The following is a 25,583-nucleotide window of genomic DNA, read 5'->3' on the forward strand; positions in this document are numbered from 1 at the left end:
ACGGGGATACCACATATGTGGGACTTTTTGGGAGCCTAGCCGCGTACGGGGCCCCGAAAACCAAGAACCGCCTTCAGGTTTTCTAAGGGCGTAAATATTTGACTTCACTCCTCACTACCTATTACAGTTTTGAAGGCCATAAAATGCCAAGATGGCACAAAACCCCCACAAATTACCCCATTTTAGAAAGTAGACACCCCAAGCTATTTGCTGAGAGGCATGTTGAGTCCATGGAATATTTTATATTTTGCCACAAGTTGCGGGAAAATTACAAACTTTTTTTTTTTTTTTTTTCACAAAGTTGTCACTAAATGATATATTGCTCACGCATGCCATGGGCATATGTGAAATGACACCCCAAAATAAATTTTGCTGCTTCTCCTGAGTACGGGGATACCACATATGTGGGACTTTTTGGGAGCCTAGCCGCGTACGGGGCCCCGAAAACCAAGCACTGCCTTCAGGATTTCTAAGGGCGTTACAGTTTTGAAGGCCATAAAATGCCAAGATGGCACAAACCCCCCCCAAATGACCCCATTTTGGAAAGTAGACACCCCTAAATTTAGGGGTACACTAGTGAGACTAGGTAATAAATGGCGGGTGCCCTGAAACTATAAAAAAAATAACTAACCAACCAGCGTCACCTGTAACAGTTATATGGTGATCACTGGTGAAAGGGTTAACTAGGGGGCAATCAGGGGGCTTTATGCGGTAGTATATGGGGGTCCCTGGCGCTATAAAAAGCTGCGGCGAACCTAAATACCTACCTGCCTAACTAGCGTCACCTGTGACACTAATACAGCGATCAGAAAAACGATCGCTTATTAGGCTGGGTTCACACTGGAGCGATGTGGGAACGCCACGAATGCGCGGCGGGTTCCCGCATCACATGCCTCCCGGCGGCAGTTCACACTGCCCTATGCGAACTGCTGGGAGTGTCAGTGAAATGTTAATGACACCCCCAGATCAGTTCGCATATCGCAGTGCGATCTGCAAACTCGGATCGCATGGTGTGAACACCCATGCGATCCGATTCTGCTGCGGACCAAAAAAAGGGTCCCGTGCGAGTTTGCGGCGGGTGCGACACGAATTCAGCCATACTATCTGTATGGCTGAACTCGAATCGCACAGAGATCGGATGTGATTTGCACTGCAGTGCGGTGCGAATCACATCCGTTCTCATAAACCGCTGCAATGTGAACCCAGCCTTAGTGACACTGGCGACGGGGGGTGATCACGGGGTTAAACCTTTATTGGGGGGGTTAGGGGGGTACCTTAGAACTAAAGGGGGCTAACCCTAACTGCCCTAACAGTTATTACAGTCACAAATGACACCCGCCGGGTGATCAGGGGGTTAAACCTTTATTAGGTAATAAATGGCGGGTGCCCTGAAACTATAAAAAAATAACTAACCAACCAGCGTCACCTGTAACAGTTATATGGTGATCACTGGTGAAAGGGTTAATTAGGGGGAAATCAGGGGGCTTTATGCGGTAGTATATGGGGGTCCCTGGCGCTATAAAAAGCTGCGGCGAACCTAAATACCTACCTGCCTAACTAGCGTCACCTGTGACACTAATACAGCGATCAGAAAAATGATCGCTTATTAGGCTGGGTTCACACTGGAGCGATGCGGGAACGCCACGAATCCGTGGCGGGTTCCCGCATCGCATGCCTCCCGGCGGCAGTTCACACTGCCCTATGCGAACTGCTGGGAGTGTCAGTGAAATGTTAATGACACCCCCAGATCAGTTCGCATATCGCAGTGCGATCTGCAAACTCGGATCGCATGGTGTGAACACCCATGCGATCCGATTCTGCTGCGGGCCAAAAAAAGGGTCCCGTGCGAATTTGCGGCGGGTGCGACACGAATTCAGCCATACTATCTGTATGGCTGAACTCGAATCGCACAGAGATCGGATGTGATTTGCACTGCAGTGCGGTGCGAATCACATTCGTTCTCATAAACCGCTGCAATGTGAACCCAGCCTTAGTGACACTGGCGACGGGGGGTGATCACGGGGTTAAACCTTTATTGGGGGGGTTAGGGGGGCACATTAGAACTAAAGGGGGCTAACCCTAACTGCCCTAACAGTTATTACAGTCACAAATGACACCAATGCAAAAAAAAAAAAAAGCAATTGGTGTCACTGTGACTGGGGGGGCAGGGGTAATTGGGGGGTGATCGGGGGGTAAAGGGGGGGGGTGTGAGTGTGCCTGGCATGTTCTACTGTGTAGTGTAGTGCTTGTGCAACTCACCAATGCTCTCTCCTCGGTGCCGGAACGAAAAATACCGACACAGAGGAGAGAATACATCACTTCCTCTCCTGTGTTTACATTACAGGAGAGGAAGTGATGTCACCGGACATTTTCATTCGTCGGGAGCGATCGCGAGGGGGTGGCCATGAATGAATGGCCGTCCCCTCGTCCGGGATCGCTCCCGAACGAATACCGACCGCCGCAGGCACCGGGCGGGGGCCCGATCGGGCCCCCGACCCGCAGGCAGGCAAAGACGTACATGTAAGCCCTTATGCCTGCCCGTGCCATTCTGTCGACGTACATCGTCGTGCGGCGGTCGGCAAGTGGTTAAACCATGATTGGCAGCAATAGCATCCCCATAGGGGACATTATTTTTAGATCTGCCTGCAGAAATACAACTATGTGTGTCGGGGCACCACAGAAAAATTGTTACGGGGGTACCCTGCCTCTCTGATCTGCATTTTAAAGGCAATTTCACAAGTTATAAAGAATACTAATTTATTTCATAGCATCCCTATATATCCAATCATTGTATCCAAAGTTATATATATATAATAGATTTACTAACATTTCTGGCAGAAATGATGTACAATCAAAAATAGATACCGTAACTTTTTATTTATTTTTTCTCTCCTTAGTGGAATCATTGCCAAATCTGCTTTGTAAATCCTGTTTATTATTAGTAAATGCTATGTGTTTCTCTCACCTATGACACGACAAGTATGTTACTCGTGCTTAGATTCAAAACAGTTGCTACTTTAAAGTGGGAGTAAACTCCCATGCATAATTTGTACCTATAGGTAAGCCTATAATAAGGCTTACCTATAAGTACTGTAAATATTTCCTAAACGTGCATAGTTTAAAAGATATTTACTTCACTGTGCACGTTTAGGAGCTATTCATTGTACATGCAGCTGGTGACGTCACTGGTGCATGCGCTCTGAAGGAACAGCACCCTGGGCCGTTCATTCAGAGTCCTGTGCCGTAAACGCACGGTTCAAGCGTGCATGCTTCATCGCGGCTCTGACCACTTTGCACAGCCGCAGTCCACAAACCCGGAAGGAAGACCCAGTGAAGCTGGAAGCCTTGTCAGCAGTGACGACTCGCCACTAAAAGGCTTCGTTCTAAGGTGTGTTTCACATAATGTGCTAGTATGTGATGCATACTAGCACATTATGGCTTTACCTTGCAGGTTGCAAAACATAAAAAGCACACAGTGTTTTACGACCACTTTAATGTAAGCATTTGTCTTTGACTTGCCTGTCTTTATAGACTGACTGCCTATCAATATATCACCTTGTAAGTGTAGTGGCAGCCCCTGAAGAGCACGTGCTATGCGTTTTTCAAAGTTATGCCTGATCTGCAGTTTGGTTTGGGTACAATTGTCTAAATTTAGACTTCAGCATCAGTCTGACTGGACTGTGAGATGTTCAACCTAGCCACAGGAGTCATTGGCTTTTCTGGCAGCCATGGAACTATGGTCTGGTTAGGTTCTTAAGTTACTCTCTCTCAGAGCCCGCCCAGTGGGAGTGGCGCTCTTGCTGTGCTTTTTGGGAGAGGGTATTTAAGATGTGGACATCATGTTGGTCAGGGTTCTGCTCCAGAATGATGTACTGACTTCATGGTCCTGGTCCTCCTGAGCAGCCCCCAGGAAGGCTATGGCCTGGGGTGCGGATCCACCCGATCTTGATGTCTCTGAGCTGGCTAGCCCGAGGCAAGGAAACTAAGGGAGGATTCTGAGGTGGTTGAGTGCCGTCTCCGGTTTGGGAGAGACCCAGTGACTTCAAGTATTCCGGGGAGGACTCTTCAAAGAAGACCATGTATGGGTTGGTTTCTTAGTAAGAGCCTGGAAGGGCTGAAGTACCCAAGAGAATCCGGTCTCGTGGATATCGCCAAGCTGGCTTAAAGACCCAGGTATCCTACGAGTGTTCTTCAAGTTTAGTTTCCCTATACGTGTTCTACAACAACGTCTGTGGTAGAGACATTATCTTGTACGTTCTACAACAATGTCTGTGGTAGAGACTTGTTTCTGAGTAAGCACCTTGTTGGCTGCTAGGCCTTGTGAGAGAAGGACTTTCCAACTTGAGTGAACCTCCAGTTGCGAATGGCTATTCTCTGGATGCAGTCAAAGTAAGCAAGTTCTTCAACATTTTGACTTTGACACTAGAGTACCTGAACTTCCTTTCCAACCCTCTGATCCCAATTTAAGAGACTGTTTCATTGTCTACATTTTGCAAATAAAATCCATTCAAGTGGACTTGTTGTCAGTCTCTCGAGTTACTAGGCCATTACCAGGGGACACCCCTAGTCGTGAAACAAGGAGAACAGAAGGTAACGGTAAGCCCAAATCTAACCAGTAGCTCCTTCGGGGGGTAGTGCTACATAAGCATCAGTATTTTAAAATTATTATCCCTGTTTATACTAAGATTATCAGATCTTCATAATCTAGGGACATCCTACTGACTATGCCAATTAAACCACACCCTCATTTGTAGCCTCACCCACAAAATCAAGTCTCACTCACAGGATCAAGTAACACACAGAGTTCAGGGGTCAGGAATAAGTAACACACAGAGTTTAGGGGTCAGGAATAAGTAAAACAAAGTTCAGGGGTCAGAAATAAGTGACGCAGAGTTTAGGGATCAGGAATAAGCAATGCACAGTGTTCAGGGTTCCAGAGTAATTAACACATAGAGTGCAGAGGTCAGGATTTAGTAACACAGAGAGTTCAGGGATTTAGATTAAGTAACAGAGTTCAGGAGTCAAGAATAACACACAGAGTTTAGGGGTCAGGATCAAGTAACACATAGAGTTTAGGTATTAAGAGTTCAGGGGTCAGAGTTAGGTAACACAGATCATTCAGGGGTCAGGATTAAGTAACACAGAGAGTTCAGGAACAGATATATGTAACGCCCAGAATGCAGAGGTCAGGATCAAGTAACACAAAGAGTTCAGGGGTTAGGATTAAGTAACACACAGAATTCAGGGGTTAGGATTAAGTAAAGCACAGAGTTCAGGGGTCAGAATTAAGTAATGCACAGAGTTCAGGGGTCAGGATGCTATTGCAAGCAGGAGCAGGGATGTAATGGAAGCGCTGAATGGGGTTTTTCTAAAACAGTTAGTAAAAAGCCCAACCCAAGGTGATCCTATTCTAGACCTAGTACTGAAAAATGGGGATCAACTGATGTTGAGGTGGGAGAAAATGTGGGTTCTACCGATCACCAATGTCTTTGGTTTGATATTAAAACAATAACTAAAAAACATATACAAAAAGCACAAGTTTTAGATTTCAAAAGGACACATTTTGCTGAAATTGGGAAATTGCTAAAACATTGAAAGGTTGGAGTAAAATGACAGGCTTAAGTAATCAGTGCACACTGGTAAAGTCTACCATCCTGGAGGCAACTAGATACTGTATGTCAGGCAAGTTGGTAAGAATAAACTGAAGAAGTAGAGGAAAAGAAAGTAGCATATAGAACAGGGATATGCAACTAGCGGACCTCCAGCTGTTGCAGAACTACAATTCCCATGAGGCATAGCAAGACTGACAGCCACAAGCATGACTCCCAGAGGCAGAGGCATGATGGGACTTGTAGTTTTGCAACAGCTGGAGGTCCGCTAATTGCATATCCCTGATATAGAAGAGTCAAGGAAACAGGAGGTGTATCTAACAGAGAACAGTATAAAAATAGACAAAAAGGAGGCCAAACACAATAGTAGTACTGCCAAAGCACAGAAAGAGGACGAAATTGTTAAATCTTTTAAGAAAGGAGAAAAAATATTTTAGGTACATCAGTGATAGAAAAAAAATACAATGGGATCACTAAAATGAAAATTTGGCACAACACCTATGTGGAGGGAGACCTGTATGTAGCAAACCATTTAAACAATTACTTCTGTTGAGTCTTCTCAGAAATAAATTGCACTGACAATAACAGGTTTGGGAATCATATTGGTTCTAGTAATGATGGTTAATTTTTAGGATTTCTGGGGACAGAGGTAGCAGAGAAACTCATTCAGTTAAAAGTTAAAGCTTAATAAAGCAATGGGTCCTGATGGTATTCATCCCAGAGTTCTAAGAGAACTTCAAGATATAGTTGTTCGACCAATAACAGATCTTTTTAGTCAATCTCTTCAAAAAGAAGAAGTTCCCTATGACTGGCAGACAACAAATATTGTACCTATCCACAAGAAGGGGCAGCAAGGTAGAAGCTGGTAATTACAGGCCAGTGAGTTTAACATCAAGTTAATTTAATCACTTCTGAAAAGAAGGATCATTGATCACCTAAAAATACACAACTTGCTGGACCCAATGCAGCAAGGCTTTACTGAGGGCAGATCATGTCAGACTAATCCCATTTAAAACATGTTTTGACTATATTACCAATGTTTTGGATCAGGGTGGTGCTGTAGACATAGCATATCTTGATTTCAGCAAAGTATTTGATACAGTTCCACATGATGATCTAATAGAATAGTTGTACAAGCTAGCACTTAACCCTTGGGTGGGTCAGTGGATATGCAGTTGGCTAAAGGATAGATACCAAATTGTGGTTGTAAATGGGGTTCACGTGGAACAGAGCCAAGTCACTACTAGTGGTGCACAACAAGGCTCTGTACTAGGTCCTGTTCTTTTTAAAGTGGTATTAAAGGTTCAGCTTTTTGATTAAAAAAAAGTCATATTTACCTGCTCTTTGTAATGACTTTGCATAGAGCAGCCCCTATCCTCTTCTTCTCAGGTCTCCCACCAGTGCTCCTGGCTCCTCCCCCTTGAACAGTGCCCCAATAGCAAGCTGCTTGTAGGGGGTCACTGGTGTGTGCTCGCTTCTGAGCCCTACTCTGTGTATTCATAAGACACATGGAGCCGCAGCTTGGCCCCACCCCTGCTCTCTCCTCATAGGCTCACTGGCTGTGATTGACAGCAGTGAAAGCCAATGACTCCAGCTGCTGGCTCAGTCAATAAGGATAGGTGTCTGTAACATGGAATAAGATTTGGCATTGCTGGAAGATTGGTCAAAGCAGTAGAAACTGCAGTTCAATGTTTCTAAATGTAAAATAATACACCCAGGGAAACAGAATGCCCTAAGAGAGTACAACATTGGGGGTACAGTGTTAGCCAGCACTACAGAGGGAAAAATGTGGGGGTACTTATTTCAGATGATTGCAAAAGGAGCAAACAGTGTGATCAGGCAGTGGGAAAAGCAAATAGAATACTAGGATGCATCACTGGAGTGATCACCAGCAGGAGGAAGGAGGTCCTGATTCCTCTATAAAGATCTTTAGTGAGATCTCATTTAGAATACTATGTCCAGTTCTGGAGACCTCACTTACAAAAAGATATTGATGAGATAGAACGGGTCCAGAGACAAGTAACAAAAATGGTGAAAGGTCTAGGTGATAAAACATATCCAGAGTGACTTCAGGAAACTAAATATGTACAGTCTGGAGGAAAGAAGGGAAAAAGGGAGACATGAATGAAACCTTTAAATACATCATGCGGATGTCCTGTATATCTCAGCGGTGCTCGGTAATTTTTGGGCGCTCTCGGCGGCTTTCGGGTATTTTCAGGCGCACTTGGCCGTTCTCGGCTATTTTCGGCCGTTCTCGGTTATTTTCGGCCACACTTGGCCATTCTCGGCGGCTTTCGGAAAGCCGAAAGCCGCCGAGAACGTCCTAGAGCAGCCGAAAATAGCAGAGAATGGTCGAAGATAGCCAAGAATGGCCAAAGATAGCCGAGAACGGCCAAGTGCGCCCGAAAATACCCGGAAGCCACAGAGAACGGCAGAAAGTGTTAGAAATAAAGGGGGGTCGGCGTATAACACGCACCCCGATTTCCCCCTGATTTTAGGGAGAAAAGGTGCGTGTTATACGCAGATAAATACGGGATATATATATATTGACACAAAAACAAAGTGCAAATTAATAGCAGGTGAGCCTGCATCATGTGCAATTAATAGTAGGTGAGCGCCGTGACTACCACTTTGGGCACATATATATATATATATATATATATATATATATATATATATATATATATATATATATATATATGTGTGTGTGTATATGTACTAACTTAACCCTCTTGGACATAGAGTTCACCAGAGAGCTACACAGGTTGTCACTGGAGTCTTCCACTCCTCCATGAAGATGTCACAGCTGGTGGATGTTAGAGACTTTGCATTCCTCCACTTTCGATTTGAGTATGTCCCACATATGCTCAATAGGGTTTAGGTCTGGAGACATGCTTGGCCAGTCCATCACCTTTTACCCTGAGCTTCTTTAGCAAGGCAGTTTTTTGTCTTGGAGGTGTGTTTGGGGTCGTTATCATGTTGGAAAACTGCCCTGCTGCCCAATCTCTGAAGGGAAGGAATCATGCTCTGCTTCAGTATGTCACAGTACTTGTTGACAATTATGGTTCCCTCAATGAACTGAAGCTCTCCAGTGCCGGCAGCACTAATGCAGCCCCAGACCATGACTCCCACCACCATCCTTGACTGTAGGCAAGACACACTTGTCTTTGTATTCCTCACCTGGTTGCCGCCACACATGCTTTACACCATCTGAACCAAATAAGTTTATCTTGGTCTCATCAGACCACAGGACATGGTTCCAGTAATCCATGCCCTTAGTCTGCTTGTCTTCAGCAAACTGTTTACGGCTTTCTTGTGCATCATCTTTAGAAAAGGCTTCCTTCTGGGACAACAGCCATACAGACTAATTTGATGCAATATGTTGCGTATGGTCTGAGCACTGACAGGTTGACCTCCCACCCTTTCAACCTCTGCAGAAAAGCTGGCAGCACTCATACATCTATTTCCCAAAGACAACCTCTGGATGTGATGCTGAGCACGTGCACTCAACTTCTTTGGTCGACCATGGCGAGGCCTGTTCTGAATGGAATCTGTCCTGTCAAACTGCTGTATGGTCTTGGCCACCATGCTGCAGCTCAGTTTCAGGGTCTTGGCAACCTTCTTATAGCCTAGGCCATGTTTATGTAGAGCAACAATTCTTTTTTTTTTTTTTTCAGATCCTCAGAGAGTTCTTTGCTATGAGGTGCCATGTTAAATTTCCAGTGACAAGTATGTGAGAGTGAGAGCAATAACACCAAATTTAACACACAGGGAAAATGGCTAATTGGGTCCAATTTTGACATTTTTACTTAGAGGTGTACTCACTTTTGTTACCAGCCGTGTAGACATTAATGGCTACGTGTTGAGCTATTTTGAGGGGACAGCAAATTTCCACTGTTATACAAGCTACTCACTACTTTACATTGTAACAAAGTGTAATTTCTTCAGTGTTGTCACATGAAAACATATAATAAAATATTTACAAAAATGTGAGGTGTGTACTCCCTTTTGTGAGATATTGTGTGTGTGTATGGGTATATATATATATATATATATATATATATATATATATATATATATATATATATATATAATCTATAATATATAAAAAATGGGCAGACTCGATAGAGAGAGCAGAGAGAAGTCATGTGACTGCACAGGAAAAGGTATTCAGCCTTTTCAGGTAAAAAACACACACACACATTATAGTTAATGCCTGCATAATCCAAGGGATACAAGTATTTTTGCTGCATACAGTAGGTATATTAAAGAATCACCCCCTTTAAAATAATCAAATTGTGTTGCTTTGTAGCCTGAAATGAAGACAGACATCATTTTTGTTTTATACAGCTGTATTTACTCAGTGCAACTTATGACATCCAAGTGAAAGCTATAACACCAACATGTCAGGAAAAAAAAAATCAAAAACAGAATCACTGAGTTGGAAAAAGGATCAACCCCCCCCCCCCCCTCCTAAAAATGACTTGTAAACTCAATCAGGAGTAGCTAATCACCTTCTCAATACCACAGAAAGCTATTTAACGTTCAACTGTACTCAGCTGTGGTCATTTTGATTAGCTCAGCATGAAAATAGTTTTCCTGGAGTATTTCAGTCCCTGACAGTGCAAATTAAGTAAACAATCAACTATTAGACACAAGTAATCAACTAATAGGCACAAGCCAGGAGATGGATAAAAAAAAACAAAGGCTTTATCAATACTTAGAAGCACAGTGAAGCCTATTATTAAAGCGGACCTCCACCCTGAAGTGGAAGTTCCGCTCATCTGATCCCTCCCCCCCTCCGGTGCCACAATCTGCACTTTTCAGGGGGGAGGGGGGTGCAGTTACCTGGATAATCCAGGTATCTGCACCCACTTGCGGGACAAGACCGCGGCAGACCGCCGCAGATGCCCCACCACCCGCCTCCTGCGTTGTGTTCTGGGAAACACACAGTTCCCAGGACACAGCGGGGACCAGTGGAGATGCGCAGTGCGACTCACGCATGCGCAGCAGGGAACAGGGCAGTGAAGCCGCAATGCTTCACTTCTTGATTCCCTGACAGAGGATGGCGGAGAGGGCAGCAGAGAGACGAATGATTGCTCGTCATCTGCCGCCGACATCGCTGGACCCTGGGACAGGTAAGTGTCAATTTATTAAAAGTCAGCAGCTGCAATATTTGTAGCTGCTGTCTTTTAATATTTTTTTTAAAAGGTGCGGTTCCTCTTTAAGAAGTGGAAGGTATTTTGTGAAACACATACCCTCCGTGAATCAGGACGTCGCTCCAAACTGCATGAAAGAGCCAGGAGGAAACTGGCCAGAGAGGCTACCAAGAGGCCTACAGCAACTCTGAGGCAGTTGCAGGAATTTATGACAAAGAGTGATCATTGTATGCATGTGACAACAATATCACCATTTTTCCACAAATGTGGCTTGTATGGGAGGGTTGCAAGAAAAGTCACTCCTCAAGAAAGGCCACATGTAGGATAACTGAACTTGCCAAAACCTTGAAGATTCTGAGCCCTCATTGAAAAATGTGATATGGTCAGATGAGACTAAAATTGAATCATTTGGCCTCAAAAACAAACAATATGTCTAGTGGAAATCTAATACAGCTCAATATCCAAATAACACCATTCCTACAGTAAAGCATGGAGGTGGTAATATTCTGTTATTGGAATTTCTATGCAGCAGGGACTGGAGCACTTGTCAGGATAGAAGGAAAAATTGATAGGGCAAAATACCTGTCAAATTCTTGAGGAAAATCTGCTACTCTCTGCCCAAAAGTTGTCAATAGAAAGAAGGTTTACCTTCCAGCATGACAATGAGCCAAAGCACACAGGACAAATAACCACACAGTGGTGGAAGCAGAAAAAGGTGAATGTCCTTACATGGCCTAGTTATAGTCCAGACTTAAAGTGGTTGTAACCTTAAAAAAAGAAAAAAGATCCTGATCCTTTACAGCATAGTGCTTGTGCTGTCATTTGTCCCTCTCTGTGTTCTAAAAAACCCAGTTGATCCTGCCAGTTCCTATGCCCCCTGTCTGCTGACCATTGTAATCATGGCTACTGATCCCTGATTACCGTGGTCAGGTTACGTGCCTCCATCATCCCACTGCTTTCCTCTCTCCACCTCCCTCCCTGCCTGTCATCTCGGGAGTCTGTGTTAGCCCTCTCCTCCCCGCTCCTCCAGCCGCTATAGCTGTTTAAAATTACTAGTTATATATTGTGTAATTCCCTTTCTTACAGGGAGATCTAATGTGTAGTATCTGTGTTTTTTACAAATGATTTTTGAGGTATTATGCAGAATCGTTTTTAAAAAAACACAGATGCTACACATTAGATCTGCATGTAATAAAGTGACACAAAGAAACTCTCTGAAGGGACTTTTTAGGGTAATGACTCCAAAGATAGTAGACAATAAAATATAGAAAAATATAGTTTAATACAAATTCTAAAAAACATCAATACATAAAAGCTTATGTTAAAAGCGCATGATAAATTGATGTCATAGATAGAAGAGCATAATCAAACCACTGTTTACACTCGTGTGTAATTGTACAGCGTGAAGCTCTACGTGTTTGAGGTTTTTTGACGTAATTCCTCCTCGTCAGGAGCAAGTGGTGTAGAAATCTATGCAATCTACAATTTATAAAGATATGAGTAAATACTAGATATCTGCATACACAAATTAGGACACAAAAATGTGTCCATAGACAAGCACTATATAATTTTTTAATTTTGAAAAACATTGTTTACTGACCATATATATGTGTATATACATGCAGATATCCTGATGCTTTCACATCAGAGGTAGGAAAAATGGGGGAAGAGACGGGCAACAAGGGAAGAGAATGGCTGCGCTGACCACACGGTGACCCAGATCTGAGGGGAAAGATGCACCCATGACCACCAGAGTGGAGACCAAAAAGGGGGTGCAGCAAACTGCCGGGGGGTAAACCTAAACCAAAGCTGGAGAATCCGACGATACAGGAGGTCCAAATCTGTAGGAATCATATAAATAGACATAAATATAGACTACAGGCCACATTAATAATATATAATGAATTGCATCTGCAAACAAAATGAGCACTTGACAATTCAGTAGTAGAACATAATGAATAGACAATAAACTCAAAAACATACCTCACTTAAGAGTGGAGGGTGAACCAGAGATTGAGCCTCAAAAATGGTCCCTAGGTGTAGGAATCTAGAAACCAAATAAATTAAATAAATTATTTTAATAGGCTAATAATTAGATTTCGATAGGGAGACTTAAAGGGAGTTGTGACTCGGCTCGGGTGCCCCCCATAGCAAGCAGGTTGCTGTGGGGACACCCAACAGGAGGAAGGGCCAGGAGCACCGAAGAGGGACTCATGAAGGGGAGGATCCATGCTGCTCTGTGCAAAACCATTTTACAGAGCAGGTACGTATGACCTGTTTGTTATTTTTAACTAAAAAACAAGACTTTGCAATCTTACAGGATTAAGTAACACATAGAGTTCAGAGGTTAGCATTAAGTAACACACAGAGTTCAGGAGGAGTCAAGAGTAAGTAGCGTGCACAGTTCAGAGGTCAGGTTTAAGTAAGTACAGAGTACTTGGGTTCAGGAGTAATTAACGCACGGTGTGCAGAGGTCAGGATTAAGGTCAGAATTAAGTAACACAGAGAGTTCAAGGGTTAGGATTAAGTAAGACACAGAGGTCAATAGTAAGTAGTAAGTAAAGCAAAGAGTGCAGGGATCAAGATTAAGTAACTCACAGAGTGCAGGAGTTAGGCTTGCGTAAAACACAGAGTTCATGGGTCAAGACTGAGTAAAGCACAGAGTGCTGGATTCAGGAGTAATCAACGCAGAGTGCAGAGGTCAGGATTAAGCAACACGGAGAGTTCAGGGGTTAAGATTAAGTAAAGCCCAGAGTGTTGGGGTCATGATTAAGTAATGTATAACAGTTCAGGGGTCAGGATTAAGTAACGTATAGCATTTAGGGGCCAGGATTAAGAACACAACCAGTTCAGGAGCCACGGGCAATTATCTCACAGATTGCAGGGTAATACTTGCAGCTCATGTAAGTATTTAGAGGGGGCTGGGAGATGAAGATGAAAGTTATTTTTTTACCCTAATGCAGAGAATGCATTAAGGTAAAAAACATTTAGCCTTTACAACCACTTAAAAGACCAATAGATGAGGGTGTAAAAGACCAACAATAAAAATCCAAGTTCAAACCCCTCAATAAAATAAAAAAAACAAAAAAAAATGGACAGTTCTATGTCTCAGCCAATGACAGAGCGCATTTATTGGAGTGTTCTGGCAGGGGTATTGGTAGGGGCAGGCCTCCTTAAATACCCAGGGTCAGCCCAGCTCGAGAGGAGTTGTTCGGGTGGAAGAGCTGGAGATGGGGTGCTAGGCTGTGTGGGCCTTTGAGGAAGCTCTCCAGTCTGAGGGATGACCTTGGGCCTTGGCTCTGGTGCGGATGGGGCCCTCCAAGAAATCATGGAGGTGTCCTGGAGAGGAGGCACAGGAGGAGCAAGAGAGGACAGCAGGAGAGAGCACTGACTCGACAACTGCCTGCGACCAGTTGTCCCAGGGATAGGAACAACTGGTCACAGCCAGAAGGGCTGTTGAGCGACATCCAGAGGCCTGAGCAGACTGGGGAGGTATGCCTGAGAGGACTTGGAGAATGCAGTCTGGGATGGGTGCAGAACCAGAGGAGTGGACTGTGGAGAAGGGCAGCTGCTGTCAGGAAGGCTGGTAGGGCCTGAAGATTTGTTACTGGGTTCAGTAGCCGCATGTAGGACAGCTAGCACCAGGATTTTTTACATTTTTTTGCTACACTATAGGAGCCCACGGTCCCTACCGGCAAAGGGCAATTGCTAAGGCTTGGCTGAGCCAGTATCAGGCCTAACGACTTTGTGCTAGCTGTGCCTTAAAGTTCAAGCAAGTGAAGTGCTGGAGGAACTGAGGAGTGATAGTCTGCAGCAAGGGTTGTGCTGAAGTGGAGCCTAGAGTGTATATACTGGTGTATATATAGTTTATCCCAAGCACGTTCTGCAAGTTCTTTTGGACATCCCATACTTCTCTTACACCATCCAAGTTCGAACCCCTCAATAAAATTTAAAAACAAAGGACTGTTCTGTCTCGGAAGTGAGAGGTGAATGCCGGGCTGGGCAGGGTGACAGATGGGCCACAACACTCGGCAGCCCCTATGGGGGTACCGCTACATATGGCTAAAAAATGCTTTGGCCATACTTCTCTTTTACACAATTTTACAAAGAGTAAATCATCAGAGGCATACTAGGGACATTTAAACAGCTTGCAGCTTATGAATTTTAGGCACTGTTTTTTCATTATCATTACAAAACTTTTACATTCTATACCAGAATTATCAATATGTTGTCTATATTTATGTCTGTTAATTTTCTAGATGTTGGTGAGTGTTGCACGTACTCTTCGTGGTCCAAAATCCATAATATGGAGGAGTTTCTCCACAAGTAGTTATGTGTCTGCACATGGTGAGTAAAGAATTTCTGTAATTGTATTTATTCAATCAGTTATATTTAGTTAGTATGTAATTTTGCTCTGCAACACATTTGTGGTATTGTATTACCCTCTCTTTTTCATTAACAATACCTTGCTTTTGTTCATTACGAGTTCTGGTATCTACCACTGGAGTAAATTAATGGGTAGTACCTGCAGAAAGCAAACAGAAACCTAGCATGTTGTGCTCATTGTATAAAGCAAATAAAATATAGCTCAGATTTCACCTGTTATTACACAGTCACAGTTGAAAACAAAACTGGTTGCTATAACGCCAACTATGCACTGAGGTAAAACACACATTTTTGTTAAATGTTACTGTAGTGCATGATAAAACATGGCACACTGCATGTGTTGAAGTGCCATTTATTTAGAATGGCACCCCAATGCAATGCACAAGTACAGTAAGTGCCAATGGACTCATGCTGCAATGCACCACAATGCACATGTTGTACGTTGCCATGCATGAAATTTAAAAAAAAGAGATACCGGTACATGAACTTTTTTGGTCCATTGGTTTATGCAATCATTTAGTATGGGCTGCCTTAACGTATTGCATTTAAAATGATGTACAGTGTGGTGCACTGCATTATAAAAACTGTGCAGACAGTGATTTTTGGAAGTATTCCTGAGCCCATGCAGTGATGTCCATCACAAAATCAAGGCTGTTTTTAAAGTGGTTCTGCACCTAAAAAAAAATATTAAAAGCCAGCAGCTACTAATATTGCAGCTGCTGACTTTTAATAAAATGGTGTGTTTCCCAGAACACAACGGGGGGGGGGGGGGGGCGTCTGCGGCGGTCTGTCCCGGAAGTGGGTGTAGATACCTGGATTATCCAGGTAACTGCACCCCCCTCGCCCCTGAAAGGTGCCGATTGTGGCACCGGAGGGGGGAGCGATCAGATTAGCGAAACTTCCCCTTTAGGGTGGAGAACCACTTTAAACTTAGGAGCCCATCGTTTTCTTACATTAATTATAATGAAATGTAAATATATGATAAATTATTTTTACATGAACTCTATGATATGTTCATTGGACAAATATGCACTGGTTTAACAACAGAGGTTAGCAAAACTAACAACTATTTTTAGACCCAACACCTCTGGAAGGTCCAACTCTTTTCTTTATTCATGAAAACACAGTTCTTTTCACCTGTTGTGCTTTCATATTCATAAGATCACCATGTCAAAGTAGAACTATAGGCAAAACTTTTTATTTTATTTTAGATAGAGCAAGGAATGTTTTTTTTTGTCATCTGTGTCCCAATTTTCCTTCACTTCCTGTCCCATAGCCAAACAGGAAGCGAGAGGGAATCCCTGTAAATCAAGGGAATTCCTTCGGAACCCCCAGGTCATCAGAACTAGTGTACCCATTGGAAGATTTACCCCCTATTACTTTTCTGGGGACAACCCAAAGTTTGTGATTTTCTTTATTTTCACTTCCAATGATAATAGTAAACAGGACCAATAGAGAGGGTGAATATACTTAATGAGGGCACAGACAGCAATAAAAATGGCATGTGTTCTAATCCCTCTCCACTATATCCAAAATTAAAAAAAAAGTTATAGTTAGTTATACTTTAAGTGAGGCATTTGTGCATACTGTAAGGTGTGGGTCGGCAACCCGTCGATCACGGCTAGCTGACAGGCAGACCGCAATCTGACATGCCCACCAGCTCCTGCCACTTGTGATCTCCACCTGACAGAAGATTTCAAGTCCCGGCCTCTGCCTTGCTGTCATTCAGAGGCCGGGAAGTGGTAGCGAAACAGAGAGTGGCGACAGCACCACAAGGGAGCATGAAATTCATGCAAGTAGGTAATGACAAAGGCAGCAGGCACTGGTGGCAGATTTACTTTTGACACTGTAATGTTGTGTTACAGTGGCAGTGCGAGGCGTTTGTGAAGGGTAGGGGTAATAGGGTTAATTAAAAATGACATTAGTAATGTGCAGCATGAAGGAGTTAGTGTGCTGCCACTGGTCACTGATGCATTAGTGACCAGTGGCAATTAAATAATCTTTTTTTGCTGCAATAGTGGCACCAGTGTCAATTGTTAATTAGCCCCTTTATGCTGCAGCATGAAAGGATTAATTAAAGAAATGCTCTAGGCTTCACCCAAAAAATTAAAAGTCAGAAGCTACAAATACTGCTATATTTTAATATGAGGACACTTACCTGTCCAGAGATCCAGCGATATCCTAATCCGAACTGATTCTTCAATTGGCTTTGGGGGCAGGCGCCGGCATCTCTAGTAAGGGATACAGGAAGTGAAGCCTTGTGGCTTTGCAGCCTGTTTCCTACTGCACATGCGTGAGCCGCACTGTGGCTTATAAATGGTCCCATAGTCTTCTGGGACCTGTGATGGGCCCAGAAGACTGCAGGGGAAGAAGGGGGGCTGAACTTCCAGCTCAGAATACCGTGGAGATGCCGGGTACCTATCAAAACCAGGTATCCTCTCACACCCAAAAAGTGCCAAATGTGGCAGTGGAGGGGGGAAGGTGCAAGCAGATCTTCCCCTTTTGGGTGGAACTCCACTTTAATACAGATAGGAAGGGTGGTTTGAAAGTAAAATTCCAGGTTGCACTAGCCTTAAAAACTGCCTACTGCCCCCTTACCCCTAACACCTATGCTGACTAACCTATTTTTTGGCTGCTCCAATCTGGTCACGTTATCTCACCTGTGTGATCCAGCAGCGTTTGCAGGGGAGAGGAGTTTTCTTCATGCCATACTTTTTTTATTGGAGCCTTGCTAGTTCATATAAAATAAAATAAAAAAGGGTGCTGCTTCAAACCCTCTCCTCCCGATACCCTGATCAAACCATCTCTTTCTTCAAATTCCTACAGATTAGACACTTCCTAAATAGTTCCAAACCATTCTCCAAGTCGTACAGAGACCGCACACCCTTCAAAGTGATCTGCATCAGTTCGAGGGGCCCAAAGACACTTGATTTCTGACATATATTCTCTACTGTTCTCCGATAGCAACCCCAAAGAAAACAAAAGTAGCCAACAATAGGAAAGGGAACTCAGAATAGATCTGTCAAAGGAAGATTGGGAGCAAATCCACAATCACATCCACAAATGGTCAACCAATATTACAGCATAGGAAAATGGATACAAAATCTATTCCAGGTGGTACAGGACCCCAGATAGAATCCACAAATATCATCCCAGTGTCTCCCCACAATGTTGGAGATGCAACACGGCCCGAGGTTCCCTACTCCACATATGGTGGGAACGTCCGTTGTTACAATCTTACTGGAAAGAAATACACCGCCTTACCTCTTATATAAAGACCTAATCCCCAGACTTCACTCTGGCGCAATACTTACTTCACCACACTTCCATACCCCAATCAGCTTACAAAAGATCTCTTACCCCCACCTCAATAATGCAGCCAAAATTTGTATACTCTTACATTGGAAGGACACCCCCCCCCCCCCCAAGATCTCAGAATGGCTTCAACGAGTAGGGAGGGTTGCTGAAATTGAAGAACTAGCACACTAGAGACCCCGATGAAATTCCATAAAATTTGGGCCTGCTGTTTACATTTCACAGAATCTATAGAATTTCACAGTCTATTGAACATATCTCAATAGCTTGACCTGGGGGCTCACACAAAGTACCAGATACTTGGTCCGGACTATCAACTGCACTCTTCAGCCCCCTCACCCAGTCTCCCCCATACCCCCCCCCCCAATAAAAGAAACTTAGGTTCTCCAATTGGCTGTAGAGCTACACCAGTTAAAATGTAGACTACTCCACTTTAATATAGTGTTATGGGAATCTCCCTTAAAGTACATCCATGAATATAAGTCTAATATGTGGTGTGATGATGGAATTCATCATTTCTTTACGACTGTAAATGCTCATTGTTTTTATTCTTGTACATTGAAAAACCTTAATAAAAATTTTGAAAAAAAAAGAATAAAAGGGTGCTGCAGCTCGAGATCTTTGCTCTCTTCCATGTTGCTCAGGTAGATCTCTCAACGGTTGCCTACCCCTGCTATAGGGTTTATTTATAATAGGCTGGTATCATAATTCCATGTATTACATTTTGCATCAGGGTCCAAAGGAGTTTAGATGCACTCCAAAAAGAGCATTGAAGAAAATTTTGCAGCTATCACACTCTTGACCTTGGTGTAATAATGTGAATACAGTGACAGTTATGTGTTTGCTTACAATTAGTTAAAGGCTGAAGGTTTTTTTTTTTACCTTTTTTTTACCGTAATGTATTCTCTAACATGTTTGTTATTTAAAAAAATATGGTTTTACAATCACTTTAATGTATATCATATTTAAATCTGCAAGCTTTAATTTTGCTTGTATTTATTTAAGGTATATCATTCTTAAATCTGCATCCTAAATCACATTCTTCTTGCTAGTCTTGGCAATGTAATTACGATGAATCCCTGTGTAAAACTGCTCATAACCTTTTACAATTGTATCGCTTATTACCTGTACTAGGTACAATAAAGCCAGGGTTTGCCATAAAACCTATCTTTTCCACTTGATTCAAAGGCCATGTACACACAAAAAAGAATGATCAACAAAGGGTATTGCCTATTTTATAGCCTTTGAAGACCTGTCTATCTGCATTCTGCACTTTAAAAAAGCTCTATGGATGTAAAGGCAGGAAAGATATAATACGTGTGTCAAAGTGGAAAAATGTTTCAGTGTGTGTCAATATAGATAAATGCACCGAATATATGATACTGTGTCAACAATCACTGGATTCCTTGGTTAATAGGAAAACAGCAACTGGATTAGCAGCAGGTTATTTTATGGTTAAACCTTTCTGTAAAAAAAATCCTTGTAGATTAGGATAAATACAGACATCATACTATACCGTATATATCAATAGCACAGTACAGCCCCCTTAAATATGGTTATCATGTTGTGTTTTGTACAGGTTTAGTAGATTTACTTTTTTTTTTGGTTTCTAAATATGTACTCCTAAAACATTTTTTTCAGTTTTGAAAAGAATGGGGAGGGGTTAGAACCTCTGATTAACCCCTGATTAATATTATTTCTATACAGAATTTATATAGCGCCAACAGTTTGCACAGCCTTTACAACTTTAGGGCAGACAGTACAGTAGCAATACAATTCAATACAGGGGGAATCAGAGGGCCCTGCACTTTAGAGCTTACAATCAAAGAGGTCCAGTGATACAAAAAGTAATAACTGGGGGATGAACCGATGAAGCACAGTATAGTACAGCCCCCTTAAATATGGTTATGTTATGTTTTGTACAGGTTTAGTAAATTACTTTTATGTTTCTGAGTATGTCCTCCTAAAACATTTTTTTTTTCATTTTTAAAAAGAATGGGGAGAGGTTAGAACCCTAAGATATTATTATTATACAGGATTTATATAGCGACGACAGTTTGCACAACACTTTACAACTTTAGGGCAGACAGTACAGTTACAATACAATTTAATACAAGAGGATTCAGAGTGCCCTGCTCGTTAGAGCTTACAATCTATGAGGGAGGGTCAAGTGATACAAAAGGTAATAACTGTGGGGTATGAACTGATGAAGAAAATTAAAGTACAGTTGTTAGGTAGAGGCAGGATAGGCTTCTCTGAAGAGAAAAGTTTTCAAGGATCGCCTAAAAGTGGATCGAGTCGGAGAAAGTCGGACAGATTGGGGTAGGGAGTATCATAGGATGGGTGAGGCTCTGGAAAAAAAACCTGGAGGCGAGTATGGGAGGAGGTGTCGAGGGAGCTAGAGAGCAGCAGGTCTTGGGAGGAATGTAGAGGATGATTTGATTGGTATTTTGAGACTAGGTTAGTGATGTAGCTGGAGGCAGACTTGTGGATAGCTTTGTAAATTATTGTTAGTATTTTGAATTTAATTTGCTGGGTGAGTGGCAGCCAATGGAGGGTTTGGCAGAGAGGGGTAGCAGACGCTGAGTGGTTTGTAAGGTGGATGAGCCTGACAGCAGCATTCATGATAGACTGAGAAGGGGATAACCTATTTAAAGGTAAACCAATGAGGAGGGATTTGCAGTAGTTGAGGCAAGAGATAACCAGGAAGTGAATCAGTGAGGTTTCATTGGTTACGAAGGGATGTAATGTGGAGATGTTGCAGAGGTTGGGGCAGCAAGCTTTGGAAAGTGATTGGACGTGGGGCCAAAAGGAGAGTTCAGAGTCCAGGACTACACCTAGCACCCTGCGGAGATGGGTGGATGGTTGTGCCATTGCTCTTGACAGAGAAGCCAGGGGACAAGTCACGTGGGGGAGAAAATATTATGAGCTTAGTTTTGGACAGATTGAGTTTGAGGAACTGGTATGACATCCAGACTGATATGTCTGTTAGTAAATTAGTGATGTCTGAGGAGACTGATGGAGAGAGTTGAGGGATGGGAAGATAGATTTGGGTGTTGTCAGCGTAGAAATTACATTGAAAGTCATGGGAGTTTATCAGCTGACCCAGAGAGGAGGTGTAGATTGAAAATAGGAGAGGTCCAAGAACAGAACCTTGGGGGACCCTGACAGAGAAAGGAAGAGGAGTAGAGGAAGTAGAATTGCAAGTGACACTGAAGGTGCAGTGGGATGGGTAGGATGAGAGCCAGCGAAGAGCACAGTCATGGAAACTAAAGGAGTAACGTTTTTTTGAGGAGGAGGGGGTGGTAAACCATATCAAAGGCAACCAAAAGGCCTAGAAGTAGGAGCACAGAATAGTGTCCGTTGTTTTTTTTATTTTATTTTTTTTCCATAAAGATTTTATTATGTATTTCAAGAAAAAGTACAGCATGGTGTAACAAAATAACAATGTGACAAGATGGTTACCGGTTCCATTACAAATTATTCCAGGCAAAAATTCACGCGTTCGGAGTATCGTAATTGTCAAGTGAACACTCAAGTTACAGTATGTCTGTTTATTAATTATTTTTTGTTTTTTTTGTTTTGCACAATGAGAGGATTAGGGTACTGCTCTAGGGTGTATGTGATCCTCAGAACCTAATAACTCCTTTCAGGGTAGTTTATTACTATTTTGGCAGCTTTTCCGGAACCATCTGTTAGGGCATTGATGCGTTGGATCGGATTTACCCATTTGTCCTCCTCTGTAGTCACGGCATCAGGTATTAGTACCCTAACCAAGCACACTGTCTGTCAGTTGCTGGGTTCAGATTGTGGCTAGTGAGAGAGAAAATAAGATAGGTAGGGGGAATGGGTGGGGTCCCACCTGCTTCCCCCTCCGTCTACTGTCCACTCGTTGCATTCTTTGGGTCTGCCGGCGCCCTAGAGAGGCCCCTCTACAGTGAATTTGTTTAAGGCTACTTGGTTATATAGTTTGTTGCAATAAATCCTGATAGGATTGAGATTTCTTGTATGTTATCCATGGCCCCCAGACAGCTGAGAAGCTAGTGATTTAATCTTGTGCAGCGAGGATTAGTTCCTTCATTGCTGGTGTGCAGTCAACCTAAAGGGTCCATTCCTAGCGAAGGCGGTTGTGCGGACCTCTAATGTACCTGTATACAGAGCCTAGCAGCATTTATTAGGTGCATAGCTACTGATTTGAGGTATTTTTTCTGCGGGATTTTGGATAAGTACAGTAGGTATTGTCCTGGTGTGAACTCCAAAGGGAGAGAGGAAATTGCTGTAGTTACTTCATGTATTTTATGCCAGTATGGCTGGATCCGGGGGCAGGACCACCAGATATGAAGGAGGGAGCCCCCCTCTGTTCCACACCGCCAACAGTGGTCTGGCACCGCTGGGAAAATCTTATGTAGCACTTGTGGGGTCTTGTACCATCTAGTTTTTAGTTTATACCCATTTTCCTGCCTGTGGACATTAAGAGAGCCTTTATGTATGTAAAAGTGGATACGATCCCAGTTGGCATCTCCTATCTCCCTGTCGAAGGCTGATTCCCAAAATGCATGGTCTGAGCGTAGGGAGGAGTACGGTTCTAAGAACATAGAGGCATATAAGGCCGAGATCACGTGGCTCCGGGGCGATGAGCTTGAGCATAAAGTTTTGAATACCGAGGGGGGGCTCGCAAATTTTGGGATCTTTGTTGGTACATCTAGCAAGTGTTTGAGTTGCATATAGGACCAAGAGAGAAAAGATTTAGTATTGGACAATGCTGCAAGATCATGTATGCTGAGGAACCTGCCTCTGCGGAAAAAGTGTTTGGCCTGCATCCGTGTGTAAGGCCATTCTTTTAGAAGATAGGATTTTGGTAGGCTCGGGGGGAAGTCTGGGTTGCCCCTAATGGGGGTGATCGGGCATTCTTTTGTAGAGTGTCCGTTGTTTTTTGCTGTTAGTACATCATTTGAGTTCTAAAAGTTTCTGTGGAGTGTTGAGGGTGAAATCCTGACTGAAGGGGATCCAGAAGGTTATGCTTAGTGAAGTGATCACTTGGTTGTAGAGCAGGCGTTCAAGGAGTTTAGAGGAAAAGGGGAGCAAGGAAATAGGGCTTAGATTGTTAAGATTGTTAGGGTCTAAGGACAGATTTTTAAGTATGTGGGTGACTAGTGCATGTTTTAGAGAGTTGGGGAAGATGCCAGAATAGAGGGAAAGAATGAAGATGTGGGTTAGAGAGTGTAGGATAGAGTCAGAGGGTGACCATAGTATTTGAGAAGGAACAGGGTTCAGAGGACAGGTGGTTAGGTGGGCGTTGGAAATAAGTTTAGTAACCTCGTCTATAGTAGCAGGGTTGATAGGGAAGTGTTGAGTGTACCTGTGGACATGAAGTGTTAAATGAGGGAGATACCTGTAGAGTGGAGATTTCACAAATTGAGCAATCTCCTGGGCAGTGAGTGAGTTAGTGGGGGGAGGTAGTGGAGGACAAATTGGAGAGTTTAAGGTAGAGAAGTGTTGATGGTGACTGGATGAGAAGGTGTTATTAAGAGTGACAAAATAGGTCTGCTTGGCAGTGTGGAGGCAAGAATGTAATTTTTGGGGGGCAGATTTGGTTAAAGTCTTGTGCCACAGGCACTCATTTTTTGAAACTTCTGGTGTCTTCTGGGGTTGTAGGGGTTGAGGCCTGATTCCGTGTGTAGTGAGGGGCAAACTTGCCCAGGGTGGAGGACAGGGATCCATTGTAGACAGAGTGGCTATATTGAGGCAGGACAGGGGTGAGATTTTGTCATAGAGGTGGTCAGTAGGGATGAGCTCCAGTGTGTTCGCACACTCCACGTGCAGAGCCTGCCAGGAAGTCGGCACGGCGCTGCGCTAATCACAGGCAGTGAGACATTTCCCGATCTCTGCAGCCGCACATTGGGAAATGTCTCACTGCCTGTGATTAGCGCAGCACCGTGCCAACTTCCTGGCGGGCTCTGCATGTGGAGTGTGCAAACACACTGGAGCTCATCCTTAGTGGTCAATAGCAGAATAGAGAAGAGAAGGGTTGAAGTGGTGAAGGTTTCTATGGGTGATTGTTAGGCGATTGGGGGGAATGATTTTGGCTTTACATACACTTTAAGTCCACCTCACCATTGCCTGTCTGGTTATACTTTCTTGCTGTTCCCCAAGCCCTATTTCATACAGGTCATAGTTAACATACACTGTACTGATGATGGCTAGCAAACCTGAAACTGGTGTCTGGTTTGGAAAAAATGGTTTTCTTTTACTACTGTAGCTGTATCTGTGCTGTATTCCAGTGGTTCAGCTTACCAAGGGAAGAAAAATTAATGATTTGCATAAAATTAGGTATGAATCCTTTTTTTCTTTCAATAGGTGATGGAAATGAGACATCCTCCTAATTACTGCTTTAAGAAAGCCCTTCTGTACTTTCCTGGTTAAAAGAAAATGCGGGCTCTCATACAGCCTGGCCAGGCCATTGCAGATAGCGATGAAGTAGTGGGAATTTAGCAGCAAAATTGCATGTCAAATCGCTGGCAATTGCACCGTCCTAATCTGTGCAATGCCCCATCTGTGGCGCCGCACCGATTTCAATAAGTAGTTTCTGTACTATGTTTTGTGATTTCAGGCTGCAATTTACATTGACATCTGTGCAGAAACTTGTACAGATTTCTCTGAAATCATGTCCAAAATCGGGACTGACACGCAGGAGTGAAATCATTCAGCTGAACTTGCACGGCTTCATTCCCATAGCCTTGGCTAAGGGATATTTAAAAAACTGGTACACACAGAATCTGTTGTAGCTGTGAATAGTAACTAATCAGCTTCTAGTTTTTTTTTTTGTCAAAGCTTAGTTGAACAAGCTGAAGGAAGAAGCTGATTGGTTACTATGCACAGCTGCACCAGATTCTGTGTACACAAGTTTTAGTAAATCTCCCCCCACTGTTTCTAAATTGCCATGTTTTGGTTCCAGTATTCAATCAGACTAAAATATAATTACTTATGAAATTTACATTATATTTATAATATATTTACTCCGTGTATCACTATCCCCATATTCACAGTGGGAATGGATCACACAGTATATTGAATTCCCATACATTTTGCAATATATATTCAAGTGTTCCTTTTC

The 25,583-nt window shown here is 43.1% G+C and overlaps 1 protein-coding gene across 1 annotated transcript in view; it reads left to right on the forward strand.

The window, feature by feature from the left end:
• The window catches only part of LOC143996798 (cytochrome c oxidase subunit 4 isoform 1, mitochondrial-like), an 88,687-nt gene that overhangs the window by 11,937 nt on the left and 51,167 nt on the right, over positions 1-25,583 (forward strand). The window contains exon 2 of the mRNA XM_077492072.1: positions 15,028-15,115. Within this exon, the coding sequence (XP_077348198.1) occupies positions 15,028-15,115 (88 nt within the window). The remainder of the gene's footprint in view (positions 1-15,027; positions 15,116-25,583) is intronic.

This window comes from Lithobates pipiens, unplaced genomic scaffold (assembly GCF_037356315.1).
Source record: "Lithobates pipiens isolate NorthernLeopardFrog02 unplaced genomic scaffold, aLitPip1_a1.2 Scaffold_19, whole genome shotgun sequence".
Taxonomy (NCBI): Eukaryota; Metazoa; Chordata; class Amphibia; order Anura; family Ranidae; genus Lithobates; species Lithobates pipiens.